The sequence below is a fragment of the Taurulus bubalis genome (genome assembly GCF_910589615.1).
Source record: "Taurulus bubalis genome assembly, chromosome: 11".
Lineage (NCBI taxonomy): Eukaryota > Metazoa > Chordata > Actinopteri > Perciformes > Cottidae > Taurulus > Taurulus bubalis.
Window position 1 is genome coordinate 26,727,616 of NC_136599.1, and position 15,917 is coordinate 26,743,532.

The 15,917-nt window shown below is 41.8% G+C and overlaps 1 protein-coding gene across 1 annotated transcript; it reads left to right on the top strand.

Annotated features, from left to right (window-relative positions):
* Positions 1-9,789: 9,789 nt before the first annotated feature.
* On the top strand, positions 9,790-15,402 carry LOC306743486 (leucine-rich repeat-containing protein 38-like; the record flags this gene model as incomplete). The annotated part of the gene is made up of 2 exons (XM_079225999.1): positions 9,790-10,417; positions 15,155-15,402. 2 exons carry the CDS (start codon positions 9,790-9,792, stop codon positions 15,400-15,402), a joined length of 876 nt encoding a protein of 291 aa, XP_079082125.1.
* Between the last annotated feature and the right edge of the window lie 515 nt (positions 15,403-15,917).

The window sequence follows — 15,917 nt, forward strand, 5'->3', positions numbered from 1 at the left end:
CCTCGCAGACTAGGATCACACATACTTTGTTTACAGGAGGAAACCCAGCAGCCACCAGCCACCAACCCTGCAAACCCTCTGGAAGGCTCTGCCCCCCTCCAAACTCTCTCCAGAAGGTTCTATCAGTCTGCAGCACCTGCAGATGTTTGGTAGTTTCCTTGTAGCTGCCGTATTTTCAGGAAAAAGTCACGCTCGGGACTTGGTGTTGACCATAAATGCAACCATCTTCAAACAGCTCCGTCCATGTCCATTTGATGGGAGACCTTGTTTTCGGATTTATTCTATTCAATGATAACACACTATACTTGGCTCCAACATTTAGTGAGAAATCAGTTTCCAAAACTGGCCAGGCACTTTAAATTTTTTTGTGATGTTGGTCCTCCATATTTTGACTGAGAGGCCACATGGCACAGTGCTGGGACCCTGGTGGTTTTAGTTACCTATTTAAACTTCTAATCAGCAACATGTTCTACTCTTAATGGTAGGAAGTTTTAGAGCAATATACATTAAAAGGGATCTGAATTATGCAACTCCTTCAGCATGAATCAGTTTGATTTCAACTAAAGATTCAAATAAATGCTAACGCGGGAAACACTTCAAATTATACACGCAATCAGTTAATGTGTCTGATGTGAAACATACAAGGCAGTGCCATGCATTAGGAAGAATAAGTGTCTTTTAGTCTCTTGTTTGGCTGCACTGTAACACAGCGGCAGTAACAGCTCGCTCTTTGGGACCACCTGACTGTGTGTTTGTGGTTAATAGAAGCTAACGATCTTTACTCTACTGGTAAAGCACAGTGCCCGGTTTCTATTTGGTTGGTCCAACTGCAGTTTGACCCTATTAACATTACAGTACAGTTACCCCGACGGTAGTTGTGTTGGGTTTTGCTCAATGTGTTTGTTGGCTCCCAGACTGGAATGAAGTGAAGATATTTTGCCCTTTAAAAGGGCTCTTTAAAAGGTCACCATATGTCGTGTCTGTGCTGTCAGAAGCTGCAGATTCACTGAACATCTGAGACAAAGGAAAGAACCACGTATCTGTCAATCCAGAGACTTCCTTTGTGGCCTCCTTAATGAACCCCTTAAGCTGGTCATCTGAAAATGCCATATAATGACATGGCTACTGATATTTTAAACAAATATTCTTACCAAGAAAATACCATATTTAACCTTGACATACACTTCAGCCACCTGATATGCAAATGTGGATGGTCTGTCCTTCACTGTGGTTTCACTGTGAAGCGTTAGAGTTATTCAAAGTCTGGGTCAGGAAACAATACATTGCAATCTAAGTCTTCTCAGTGCTGCACGTGTGTTTTGGAGGTAAAGGAACGAGGCTTTGTCTTTTACGGGCAGTTATCTTACATATCTATATATCAATATACTTTACTTTAATTTGACATAGACCCCTACAAAAAGCTAAACAGTGTCTAGTTACCACTCAGCCACTAATGTGCAATCTTTGTTTGAGTGTTTTCAGTTGTGCTGTTTTAGCACATAACACAGGTTGAACAGGCATGTATTGCACTCACTTGAGATAAAATGGTTCTCACCTAAAGCCCATGTGTCTGATACTGTGTGTTCGTTAACTGAAGGATGCATTTGATTCATTCCACTCCACGACCAAACATAGCCTTTACCACTTAGCCAAACCTCTGTGTGCCCCTTCTTACCTGGGACTACCACAACAACATACAACATCTCGTTCTAGGGATGCATTGTTGGTTAAAGAGATTACAAACTCAGCATCTTCTAATTGCTAGAAAACGATCTCTTCTTTTTGGTAAAATTAGAGATTTAAGTGTTTTTGTGTGTGTATTTTATGCCTAAATTGGAAGGCCAACAGCATTTGTCAGTAGCTTCCAAAACCATGTCATGACTGTTAGAATCCACGTGGCTGTTGTCCCCTATGGTTCAGGTTTGATGGGGTTCGGGCAGCCAAAGCTGTTCAGTTATGGTTTGTGGCACAAGAGTGTAACAGTGCTTCTGCCTTTGCTTGTGACAGACATCATGATTAACTGGCCTTTAGAGGCTGTATTATGGACAGTGTTTCTCCTCTCAGGTTTTCTGTAGGACATGCAGGTCCTGTACTCCATATTGACAACATGAAATACCTGATGATCTGCCATGTGCATATTCCCTTCCTGGTTCAAAATGAACCAGCTGAGTGACAATAATTTATACTTCACACGACAGAAAGATTATCCTCCCCTCAGGTCATGTGATGTTTGAGTGATTCTTCTCTTGGTATCAAGATATGTTAAACCTCTTCCTTCTATTGTACCAGCACAGAGCACAGGCTTGCCCACTCACTGTTTAAGTACCGAGTCCATTCTAACCTGGAACCCATTGAACCTGGTCTGGTTTGTAATTGGTCAGATTGTCCTCTATTCATTAAGGGACAACACTCCTGATTTTGTGATAAAACCCCCAAATCCGTCTGATTTCCTCCCAGCTGACAGTTCTGATCTGCCCGCTGAATCACAATTTGTGAGGTAAAACCAAACTCTCACTTACAATGTGCAGTGCCAGCTGGAATTTGTATTATTGTTTATTTAATGTGTTTATCACACTTTCACCAAGCTGGATGAGCAACTGGCAAAGCGGGAACCACAGGCCTAAAGGCTGTGGTGGGTTAATCCGACCTCATCCTCTCACACACACGTATGATATGCTGGAGTTTGGAGAAATGCACTGTACTGGCTTGTGCAATATTCAGCGGTACATGTTTTTGTTTGAACATATTCCCGTTGTTTAGTGGACTGTACAAGACTATCTCATCTCACAGTTACATGTTTAGCACACAGTGGGTGTGCTCTGTGTCACACTTCCTGGACTCAAACAACTTGTTTGGTTCATTTTTTATGAAAAAAAGTGCTTCCACATCTTTTCACATCCTCCCTTTACTTTTGATATTAAATAAATATTGTTGCGTCAGGTTTTTCAATACTGGTTTACATTACTTTGCCATATTATGTGTGGCATTACTGTAACATATGCATGTCTGCACATCTCAAAGGTTTCAGCTGATCCGGTTCAAACTGGCACGTTTTTTGTAAAATCCACTTCTCTTCTGCTTAGACCAGGATGGTAATATTTGTGCTCTTCCATCGAAATAAGTGAGACAGAAGAAACACCCTTCACCCCAAACCATCTCTTATTGTGTAAGAGTATTTGAAGAATGAGTGCATGTGGTCTGTATGTCAGCCTGGATGAATGTCTGCTATCAACATGTCCTCAATTGGATGCACTAATGTCACAAATCTGTTTTCCAAAATGACATTTATTTTGAAAGAATCAAGAAAGCAAAGTGAATACTTGTTGTTGTATGTGGGATATATTGCAAGTGTCACATTTTCACACAAAACAACTGGATATTTCAGTGAAGAGCTAGCAACTGAAATAGCTACTAGCTATGTAGCAGTGAGAGACAATACTGCATTCACTCATTCCCTCCACTTGATATTATTTCTATCTGTTTGTTTTTTGTATTATTAAATGACTAATTAATTAAATGATGTTAAATGAAGTTTCAATCTAGCCACAGATGCACTCTATAAGAGAATATAAACAACCTCACTTGAATAGGACCTCTTTATGTACAGTTCAAAGAACCACTCTGTGTGTGTGTGTGTGTGTGTGTGTGTGTGTGTGTGTGTGTGTGTGTGTGTGTGTGTGTGTGTGTGTGTGTGTGTGTGTGTGTGTGTGTGTGCGCGCGTGCATGCGTGTGTACGTGCATGCGTTGCCCAGTACTCCCATAGAGCTGAAATGGTTCTGTTTCTGTTCTGGACGAAGGCTTCACTTTTATTTCTAGACAAGTTGGACGAGTTCACATTCTACACTCTCTGACTCCAAAGGAATTATGGAAAATTTGCTTTCTCTGTGGGAGTGAGATGTTCAGATGAATATCAATCTTATGTCTGTGTATTACATACCTGGAGTCAGAACACAGTTAGCCTAGCTTAGCATAAAGACTGGAGGCACTTATTAAAACGTCATATCTGATTTGTTTACCCAAACAGAAAAGGATGAGGTAGTGAGGAACAGTTGCACAACGTAGAAATGATTCATTAGCACATAGTTTGTGTTTGTGTCTCTGACACTGTGGTACAACATAGAGACCAACCGATGAGCTAGCTTACCACATACACATCAGTGTTGCCGCTACGTCGGCCAGCCGATAAGTAACAAGAAATTGCAGGCATGTCAAAATGTAGAGATTTAATTTTGACCGTACAGAGTCACTGAGTCCTGCTGGTTTTCATCTCACCGTCTGAATGGAAGGGAACCAACTATGGTAGAAAAATAAGACATTTCATTCATTTGAAGCGTAGTGTCAAAACGTCAACAACATTCCAAACTGAATGCAAATTGTTTTACAGTCTGAAGTCTCAGAATCCAATATTTCAGCTCTGTGGAGTACCTGTTCTTTTTTCACTGCACAATTGTCCTTTTTCCCTGACCCGAGTGGCCCGGACAACATTTGACTCTGTGTACACAGGAGCTCTAAATGTATTTCCTGGACCCTTTTTGGTCCAAAGCACATGACCCAGGGGTCAATGTTAGATTCCAAAGGGGTCACCCACAGCCAAACACGCCTCTCTTCTCAGCCCTTACCACTGTGATCTCACATGGACTTTTGTTTTTATATGTTATGCTTTTTCTGTATAAATGTATATTTGATGGTATACCTGTGAATGATGTATCAGTTTAAATTATTTGTAATACTGTTATTGGTTTATTTTGTAGAAAACAAGAAAATTAAAAGTAAAGAAAGAAAAGAAAACACAACAAACTGATTTTTGTAGCAACTGTCTTAAATAAATAAAAATACAAATCAATGGTGACATGCAGTGTACGTCACATTTCATTCTTTGACATGAACTGACTTCTGACTGAGTGAGTTCTGCTTGGATTATGAGCAGATTGTGATTAGACAGATGCTGCAAAGATATACCATCACTGATCAGACAAGATGCCATATTCCGTTCTGCACTAGAGTTTCTTTACGCAGTGCAATTCAAAAACATCTGGAGATAAAATGTCACTGATTTCCAATAAACACTGAACACCCAAAGGCATGCAGTCAGGTAAAGGTGTTCTTCACACTGTGATGCAAGCTCTGGACAGAAGAGGGAAGTAGAGAATCACTGCCAAAGACAATATGCATGACTCATTTTATATACTCACATATTTGCTGTTTTATCAGCTATGTTATTCGTCCTGTAACAACTTTTGTGAATCCCATGTTGTAATGTATTGCTGCTCAGACACATGCACACTACTGCACACATGATACAGTAATAGAGATGTTTGCATGCCTGTTTATCTGGATTATTAGCAGCCTAATCACAGCAGCTATTCTTCATATTCACTGTGACAAAATACACAACTCGCACTTACATAATGACAATGTGGATATGATATACAACAAAGATAACATAACGTAAGAAAAAATACTGTCCTGTCATGAATTACAGAGACAAGGTTCTCTTTTCTGAATATGCTTTTTCCTAATATTTAAAAACTAGACTGTCTTTATGAGTATCTGTCAAAGGAATGAATTCCATTCATATATTACTGAATACCAGTGGCGAGTCGTGGGTTTTCTACTTGGGCTTCAGTGCCGTCTGAGTCATAGTCTCACAGCTGTTTAACAACTGGGAGAAACAGAGGAAGACAATCCAATGAGAAAATAAGATGATAGGGAGAAATTATTATAATACATTATATTTGTGAAAAACAATTAAATTATGAAATAGCTATAACTTTAAAAAAATAAATAAATATATATATATATTTCAATTATAAAATAGCTATAACTTTGTGATTCTGTTTAGGCCAGCAGAGAAGGCTTACAGGCCCTGACGGCCCACCACTGCTGAATGCATGTTATTACAAATGTTTTAAGACCACTAGTCTACTAAAGTAGTTCCATGTTATATGGACTGACTCCACAGCTGAGACCCAAGAGACGGCTCTGTTTGTTCTGTTGGTCATTTCTTACCCACAGTGATCAAAATCACTAGTTTTACTGGATGTGATGTCAACCTTGAGACCAGAAAGGATTTTCCTACCTTGTGACATCTTGGGACTTCCTATCCTGATTGATGTCGAGATAAAGGATCGGTAAAATAAGGAGTTTTTGCTGGACTACCTGGATTACTTGTCATACAGAAGGAAACAGCTGAACCCTTTTTTTACATAATTTTGAAACGAGCTGATGGATTTCCATCCTTGATGGACATAAAAAAAAAGTAGACTGATAAGGGTCTAATGCAGTTCAGCAGGTGACTGGTGTGGAACATCTCCTCCTCAGAGGGACACGGCCCAGTGTCGTGAGGCAGTTCTGATGACCCACAGGGCTCTCAAGGGCGACTGTGGTTTAGTGGAGCAGGGTCGTCCTTCAGTCAGAGGACCGGCGGTTCGATCCCCGGCTCCGCTAGTCCATGTCGATGTGTCCTTGGGCAAGACACTTAACCCTAAAATTGCTCCAGTAGCTGTTCCTACGGTGTGTGAATGTCAGTTAGTCCCACACTCCCATCAGTGTGTGAATGTGTGAATGTTAGTTACTCCTGACAGGCAGGGGAACCTTTGCTCCTCCCATCAGTGTGTGAATGTCATGACGGGCTCTGTTCCTTACCACTGCTCTTAAAGACATGACCGCTCACTCAGCCTGCCTGTCTTAGTTCTGCATTTTGCATCTAAACTATGTTTCTGCATATCTTATCGTCTCTTCACATGATCAAATAGAGACTTCATCAACTTACATATTAGACAGCAATCAACAATGCAGATCTGTATATGACAAAATGTCAAACGACCTGATACAGATAAGTCATTTAAAAGTCTCCTTTTGGCCTCCACCAACTCCCAAGAGACACATGTCTCTTTGCATCTGTCTCCTGTTGGTGCAGAAAACTGTAAACAGCTGCTGGTGGACTGAACCAGAGACTAACTGAGCCTTTACTCTCAGTCTAAGACTGTTGGGGTGTGTTTGTTAGGTGACCCACTGGCTCATGTCAGCACCAATGGTCTGCTGCTGTGTTGATGCTCTGCTCTGGAACACAAAGAAAACGTCATGTTGCATTAATCTGAGTGAATTAGCAGGACTACAAGGTCAGCGGGAATTAAATCTTTTCTTTCTTTGGTAACATTGTTGTGATTGAAACTTGCCCATAAACCGAGTGAGCGGGTACTGTAGCCTTAAATAGTAATTTTAGGGTGGTTGATGATGATGAAATCAGGTGATATTCATCAGGCTTTTATAATCCTTTAATAAACCCACAGTGGGAAAATTATTCTCTGCATTTTAGCCATCCTTAGTACTTCAGGAGCAGTGTGCTGCTGTGAAGCTCTGGGCTTCAGTGTCTTGCTCAAGGACACTTCAACATGAAACTATGGAGACCAGGGATGAACCGCTACCTTGTGGTTTCAGGACGACCACTCTCCATGAGCTACATGAGAACTTTACATAGCACAAAAGTACAAAGTACGCAGACATAACACATTGTTACGCCGTTAACAGGTCACTGCTGACTGTGTAGAAGCATATATCACAGAAAACAGAAGACTACGACAATGTGGTTGCATGATGTTTTATGACTTGGCTGAACAAAATGAGAGAGTTCATCTCACACCTTGAAGAGGTTGTTCCAATGGGAGAGTGGTATGCCAGCTGCCCATCTTAATATGGATGACAGAAGATAACAGGGTCCATGTCTCCATCTTCCTGGAAGAAAGAGTATGGTATCTCTTCACGACCTCCAGCAGGACATTGAGCTAGATGGCCGACCTTTGAGGTGTTTGTATGGACGACAGCAAAGAGCAGCTGGCCAGCAGTAGGAGCCAGAAGAGAAAGAATCTGGGTGCCTGTGCTGCTGACCTCTGAAAAATATTTTCACCATTTTACACAACACCAAAATGCCAACACAGCCCAGTGGTGCTCCTGTGGGCTTGCATGAGCCAGACTGCTAAGTGATATATTGTCACTGACTTGGTCTGACCTACTTTTCCTACATGGTAGAGATCACAGCAGGAGTACCAAGTGCATTTATTTCTGTTGTCATCTTTTTCTCAAAACAGACACTGTCTCTGATTTAGTAAGACTCAAGGGATATTTATGTAATATTAATTTCTTTGCAGTCCTGACGTCTTGTTTTATGCTAATTGGCTGAACGACACAAGTTTACATGATGTTTCAAGTTTATTTCCACAAAATGTGTGGCAGAAACGTATCATGTGGAAAATGATGATATTCCCTCGTAGTGATTGTAGTTTATCTATGTATACAACTCTGTACAATCATTTGATTGATCCCACATTCTGGAGTTATGCTTTTCAGTTTAGTGTGAATTACCAGTGGAGAGTAAAGGGATTAAGAGTATACAGATTATACTAATTTTATATGTATATATATATATATATATATATATATATATATATATATATATATATATGTATATATATATGTATATATATATATATATATATATATATACATATATATGTATATATATATATATACATACATATATATACATATATATGTATATGTATATATATATATATATATATATATATATATGTTTTTTTTGTTTTTTTATTACTATAAAAAATGTTTTCCCCAAAATTCAGAAGCATCAATCAGATATATTTCACCCAAAAGTCATCTTTCCTCCTGCTAGGAAAAGAGAATCATGAACATGATTAAAACAAATATAGTAGATAAAGCAAAAATAAAATGAAAACTAAAGTAAAATAGGGTTTGATAGGTTGTGGGATTGTGATGAGCATATAATAATAACATGCAAAACAGAGCTGATTAAACATTCAGCCTCATCACTGCCTTCAGGTTCAATGTAACTGAGCAGAAATGGCACACTTCATGAAGGTGATATTTCAGCTGTTGATGATCAGCATGCAAGAAGCTGCGAAGCGACGCCTTCCAAAGTGACATTTCCACGCTATGTCTGCAAATTCTGCTCCTGGCAGATGTTTTGGACCCGTTGTCATGGTGACAGGACCTCTTCTCCATCCCCATCCAGCGAGTGAAGCCAAGGCGAGAAAAAGAAGAAGAAAAAAGGAGACTGTGAAGGAGGAGGCAGGGAGGAAGAGGGGAAACAGCGGTGATACCAGAAGACTGCGTCACATGTGAGTCACGGATGGGGATGGGATCCTCATCCTCATTGGGGCCTGGCTGTGTGAAGGAGCCGACAGGGTCTCAGTCAGGGTCTCAGTCAGGGAAGACTCTCCCTGTGGTTCTGCTCCACTGATCTGACTGATGACAGCGGCAGCTGCTTTACCTCAGTGGCTGACTAATGAGGCATGAGGGCTGTTCCTGCCAGTCCTCACAGACACAAACATGTCCCGTGGCTTACCCCACTAACCCCGCCCCCTCGTTTCTGGTTTGTTAGTCTCTATTTACCTCAGTGTTAATCCCCCCCCCCTCCCTCCCTCCCTGCTCTCTTGCACACTCTCTCTTTTGCTCCTCCCCTCTCTTCCCTCAAAGCCAGCAGGCTGCTATTTGATCCAGGCTGCTGGTTACATGATCTCCTGGAATACAACGCTGCCTCGCTACTCCATGGCTTTTTCGGCTTGTTCTGGCTTTGCAGGGCAGAGAGCAGGGAAGGATGCCAGCGCCACGCTGAACACCATCAATATCGCCTGGCCTTTCCTTCCCCTTCCCCTCCCCTGTGATCTGAACCCGTCTCTCCGTCCGTGTCCCTGACCTCTCTTCTCACCCCCTCGCCCCCCATCTCCCATTTAATGCTGCCGCCCCTCGACAATGATACCATGCATTAACTGGCTGCAGCCTTTCCTTGCCTTGCTCTCCTCAACCTTGCTTACGCGAGGCCATATCTGCCCATCCAGCTGTTTGTGTCCGGACCACCACACTGTGGACTGCACCAGCCAAGGTCTAACCAGAGTCCCAGACTCCATCCCTCTGGGTGTTCGCCGTCTCCTGCTCTCCAACAACTGGATTCCCTGGATTCCCTCCGACTTCTTGGTCCTCTACAGCGATCTGGTTTACCTAGACCTGAGGAATAATACCCTCTCTCAGTTGGAGCAAGAGACCCTGAGCTCCTCTTCTAGATTGGTCTTCTTGGACCTGGGGAGCAACAACCTGACAGAAATCTCCTCTGGAACATTTCGGGAGTCAAGGAGTCTGATAAAACTGCGGCTGGGTAACAACCCCTTCCTAAACATGGTAGGCAGGGATGCTTTCACAGGGTTGACGTCTTTGAGGGAGCTGGGGCTGGAGAGGAATGGGCTCACGGCGCTGGACGTCTCAGTCCTTGAATCCCTGCCCTCTCTCCAGATGCTGCGTCTGGAGGGCAACCCTTGGCTCTGCAACTGCCACTTTGCCAAACTGTTTGTGTGGCTGACAGAGAACCGCCACAAGCTCCCACAGGGTAAGACATACGCTCCTTACAGCAGAGACTCCGTCTGTGTACCATGCCAGAACAGAGGAAATCCAATCACTTCCCTCCATTTACTCATAATATGTGATCGATCCGTAGCAATGCCACACGCATTTGATGATTACAATTCATGGATTACCAACAAATATATTTATCAAGTACAAAACTCTGAAAACATAAAGAGCCAGAGCTATGGACAGATACATGTAGTTTATCTTCAGGTAACTCAATGACTTCCTCATGTTCATCACAGGTACACTGATTTCTCTTCTGTCTTGTGTTGGGAACAATATTGCTGATGTTCTCTGCAGGTCGTACACCACAGTTAACTCACGTTGTATTATCAAACCAAAATCATAAACTGCAGAAACACATGTAACTCTCCAGATACTAACACACAAGGAAACTAAACCATAGATTTACTCCGTTAAACATCTGAGGTGTCACTTCTTCAATAAATAAAGAAGAAGATTTTTTTCTATGTATTTACTGCATCCCCTTGGGTTTTTAATTTTTTTCCCCACTTTCATTTGTTATTTTCTTGACCCACTTTTACAACTTCCAACTGTATAGCACAGCCTTCATCAGCAGTTGGAATTAAATGGCATTTGTCAGGATATTTTGGTGATGTTGTAGCTGGTATGACAGACACCATACTAGTATATTCCTCTCTGTGGAAGACTGACTTTAAATATGTGCAGTCTTTGGCTATAGCATATCTATGAAATAATCTCTTACATGCTTAGAAATGATGACAAATGGATCATACAGTAATGTAAATACAGCTGCAGATATACAGCACATTATGTAATGTCATGTAATGGTCCATTCTACATCAACCAGTGTTTTGGGTTCCAGCTTCTCATTCATTATCATAACTCTTTCAGCAATGCGCAGCACTCATCTGAAGCCCTGCTGCAGCCAGAGTTGAATCACAAACCTTTGTAGGCAAAACAAGCTAGCAAGCATGTCAGCTGTATCAACTGAAGCAAAGGTGCTAACTAATTGAACATTATTCAAACGTTTACAATAAGTTAGAAAGGCCGAACCATTATGTCATCCAACCTGCATGTGCTACTATGTGACAACATAACAGAGAGCAGCTTATTCACAATAGATTTGAAGATTTCAGATTTCATTTAAAATGATCCTGAACGTAACATGTTATTCGTTATAGGGAGCTTTGAAAGATAGACTGGTACTTTATTCTCAGTCATGGAAAAAAAGAGAATCAATCACATGATAGTAGGTGACCATATACTGCATGGGGGAGATCCTTAATCTTTCTGTAGACTAACGTTGACCTTTTTCCAATAGATGTTGGAACCCAAACTTTTGGTTTCTGGTCATTTATTGTAGAACAATACGGCATATTTTATATTTTTGTTCTGCAAATCCACTCTGAAATCTGCAAAGTAACGTCTAACTGCAGCTGGTAAATACGTGTAGTGGAATAAATACTACGAGATTAGCTTGAAATGATCATAGAGTGTATGTATGTAGTAGCATACAATATAGTACCTGAACATTGTACACTGCAATACAAATGCAGGGCTCTCAAGCGTCCGAAGGGGGAGAGAGAGAGAGAGAGAGAGAGAGAGAGAGAGAGAGAGATGTCACTCTTACCTGTCTTAAAAACTTGAGAGCCCTGCAAACGTTCAGTAAAATGTCTTATTACTTTGATAAGACTTACGTATACATACAGTGCAATGAGGTCTGTTTATAGTAGTCAACAATACGATTGATTTCGGCATCAAAGTTCAATCCCGATGCCGGGACACTGACCCGTCATGCAAAGTGTGACAGTGTAAATGGCGCAGCTTGCTGGTTTTTAACTGGACCGTGGTGGTTCTGGAGTTTAGAAAGAGTTACAAGGCAACTTCCATTCTGTTCACACAATGCCACTGTTTGTATCGCTCAGGTCAACGGGGAACAAGCAACACCTTTACTCAGCACCACAGCTGATGCTGTGACACCACACACCCAGGTCTAGACACACACACACACACACGCACACGCACACACACACACTGTTGAGAATAAATGGCTTCTGGAATTGAGCGAATAAACATGTTTTGCTTTTTTAGAGTACGTTGCCCTGCAGTCACTTTGTTTCTGTGGTCCTGGCTACATTCATAAGGTGTTGTGTTTGTGTGTCTGCACCTGTGTGTGTTTGTATACATATGTGTCTAGCTATATGTGCCTGTCTTTTTCAATTTTGTGTGCCTGCGTGTGAATACGTCTATGTGCACACCCATCATTGTTCATGTACTCCTCTGTGTGTGTTTGTATCTGTGTGCCATATACTGTGTGTACACTTATTCCCATTCCATTAAACAACTCTGTCTGCCTGTGTGAACCTACATGTGTTGGCGGACGTGCTTTTTGGGCTCGTATGTTTTCTCTTGTCTGTACTCACGTGGTGTCATGTGAATAAACCTACATGTGTTCTTGTTGTTCCTTTATCAATATCCATGTTGATGAGTGTATTCAGTGGTTCATGTGCTCATGATGTCTGCGTGTTTATGTCTTTGATCTTTTTGATCTTTTTTATATTGACATTGATGTGTCCCTGTGTGTGTGTGTGTGTGTGTGTGTGTGTGTGTGTGTGTGTGTGTGTGTGTGTGTGTGTGTGTGTGTGTGTGTGTCTGTGTGTCCCTGTGTGTGTGTGTGTGTGTGTGTGTGTGTGTGTGTGTGTGTGTGTGTGTGTGTGTGTGTGTCTGTCTGTCTGTCTGTCTGTCTGTCTGTCTGTGTGTGCATAGACTCTGGCTGCCTGTTGTAGTGCCACGTGACTGGAATATCACCAAGTGATGAGGTTACTGAGTCCCTTTTCATGTGGAAAACCCCTTCTGGTCTTACAGTGACTCACACACACACACGCGCACGCACGCACACACACACGCACACACACACACATATGAACACTTGACATTGATGTCTAGAGACTCCTGGGTGCAGAAATGCCACAGACAAATCAGAATGAGATGGAAGTGCAGTGGAAAGAATATATTTTAATTGCAGTGCATTGCTACCAAAATGAGAAGCCATCTTCATTAAAAATGTCTGGCAGAGACAAAAAGGAATACACAAAAGAGTCAGTTTCTGTATTTGACATTTAGCTTTTGGGTCAAAAAACCTTTGAAATAATAATATTAATACCTCCTGTGGTTTCTGCTATTCAGATACATATTGGTGCGTTACAGCTCAGCATGAAGTCCACACAGGTAGCTTCCATATATGCTGCAGGCTACGCCAACCGTTACACGCACCGTCTCAACAAATGGAACTATGCTTCAGGACAGCAGCAGCTACGGAGATAACACCATGTCTCTGGTTCACCAAGTGGCCTTCGGGGCCCTAACAGCACGAGGATTACCATGCTTATCAGCTGGTTTGTGCTAACTTAATCTCTATTTGTAGTCCAAGTAGTATCGACCAATGACCTTTCTGTGGTTGAATGCAGGTAGAAAGCAAAAGAGGCAGAACCCATTGACTGAAATGAAATCTGGTAACCCAGCGGCTATTGTCTGACGATGATTTTTATTGGTTTTAAAATTATCTTGTTAACTGGCTACTTGTGAAACATTCATACACAGGGGTCTGAGATGAAATATCCCATCACACAGACTGACAAGCAGACAATGTGTGCACTAGAAAGGTAAACTGGAAGCACAGTATGTATGTACTACATTCTCCATCCTCATTGCACACACTGTTTTGGACTTTTGCATGTTGTGTGGGGCTTATGCGTATGCATAACCCCGATGATGACGCGCTGCAGCTGTCAGAGTAAGGCTTTACTGTTATTTTGACAATACCCGTGTTAACTTTAGGAATCTGTCATTTGAATATAGTGTGTGTGTGTGTGTGTGTGTGTGTGTGTGTGTGTGTGTGTGTGTGTGTGTGTGTGTTTGTTACACAACTGTATGGGTGAAGAGCAAATACAGCTTAAGCAACATTGTATAAGATGTTTTCCCTGTTTGGCTCAAATGTAAAAGCAGATCTAAAAAAAAATATAGATATATATACTATATACGCCATGAAGACTTTGATTATTCAATGGATCAGGTGAAAGACATGTCACTAGGTACTCTTGACATGCCATGTAATAGCATGCAGCCATATCATGTACAGTCACACAGAGGCAGAATATCACAGTGAGTCTGATTTTGCAAACTGAAACAGACTTATTTGGGTTCTGAGTCGACTAAACCTTAAGTTTCTAACAATGCATTTGAACACTGGAAATAAACTATATTATAGGAAGCAGTGTTTCAGAGCATCAGAGCATATCCAGGTCAAATCTTTGGTTGGTTGCACCTTTGCAATGATTGGGGAGATGACTACTGTTGAAGCACTTACACTGATCTCGTTACTCCATTGTGTGAAAAAGGGAAATCATGATTCTGTTTTCATGCAAAAAACTTAACTCAACTTTTAAAACAAAGCAATACAACCTCATCTAACAACTTCTTGTGCAAGTGAACATTTCTGATATATGACTTTGTAGCAAGAGCTGCACAGTTCTTTATTTTACCTCAACATTATCACACTGGAGGAGGGTCGAACCGTGGGTGTTGTAGTTATGTGATATGAGCTTTAACCATTCTGCCCTCCTCTTGTTCTGTTGCTGTATTCAGTCCTAACGGACACATTTACCTTTGTAAGCAGGAAGTGCAGTGCTTGGGCTCCTGTCAGCTGGTTAATTGTTGATATCTCTCTTCCCAGGTATGGAGGGGATAGAGTGCTCCCTGCCCCTGGATGGGCGCCGTGTTCCCCTAAGTTTACTCTCTGAAGATAGTTTTCGGGAGTGCCGTGGTTCCCTCACTCTCACTGACTACCTCATCGTCATCTTCTCCGGAATCTCCGTCTCAGTGGCGGCCATCATGGCCAGCTTCTTCCTCGCTTCCACAGTCTACTGCTTCCAGCGCCTCAGCAAAGGCAGCAAAGGAGACGAGGAAGAGGGCAACGACTGATGGGGGAAGGGAAAGAGGGAATAAAGTTATCAAACACACATGTTTCATACTAAACTCTTGCTCAGAACTCGGCAAAACATGAGCACAAGAGAGAGAGTGGTTAAGCGGTAGAGTAAGGCGTTATTAAGCTCTACCTTCTCAAAACCAAGATCACATTTGAGCTATCATGAGAATCAGGGACTGGTTTGGAAAACAGATAGACTTGAATCTCTGTGAGCAGGTTTGCAGTCACAGAATGTAGCAATTTCTACTTCGGCCTGGCGTACTGACTGTAGGGACACTATACCGTGCAATGAGAAGAGTAGTTCTACAGAAGTCACATCATTCTTTAAGTGTGTATGCAGACTTCATCATTGAGACTGAGATAAGTAAGTGTTTTCCAAATGGAGGTGAAGGGACAAACGTCACTGCACACTGCAAGGGAAACACAAGTTGTGTCTCCAATTGATACAATGTGGTAGCATTAAGGAAAGGTCTCCCACTGGGAGCGCCCATTCCTTTACTGTTGGTCGTCA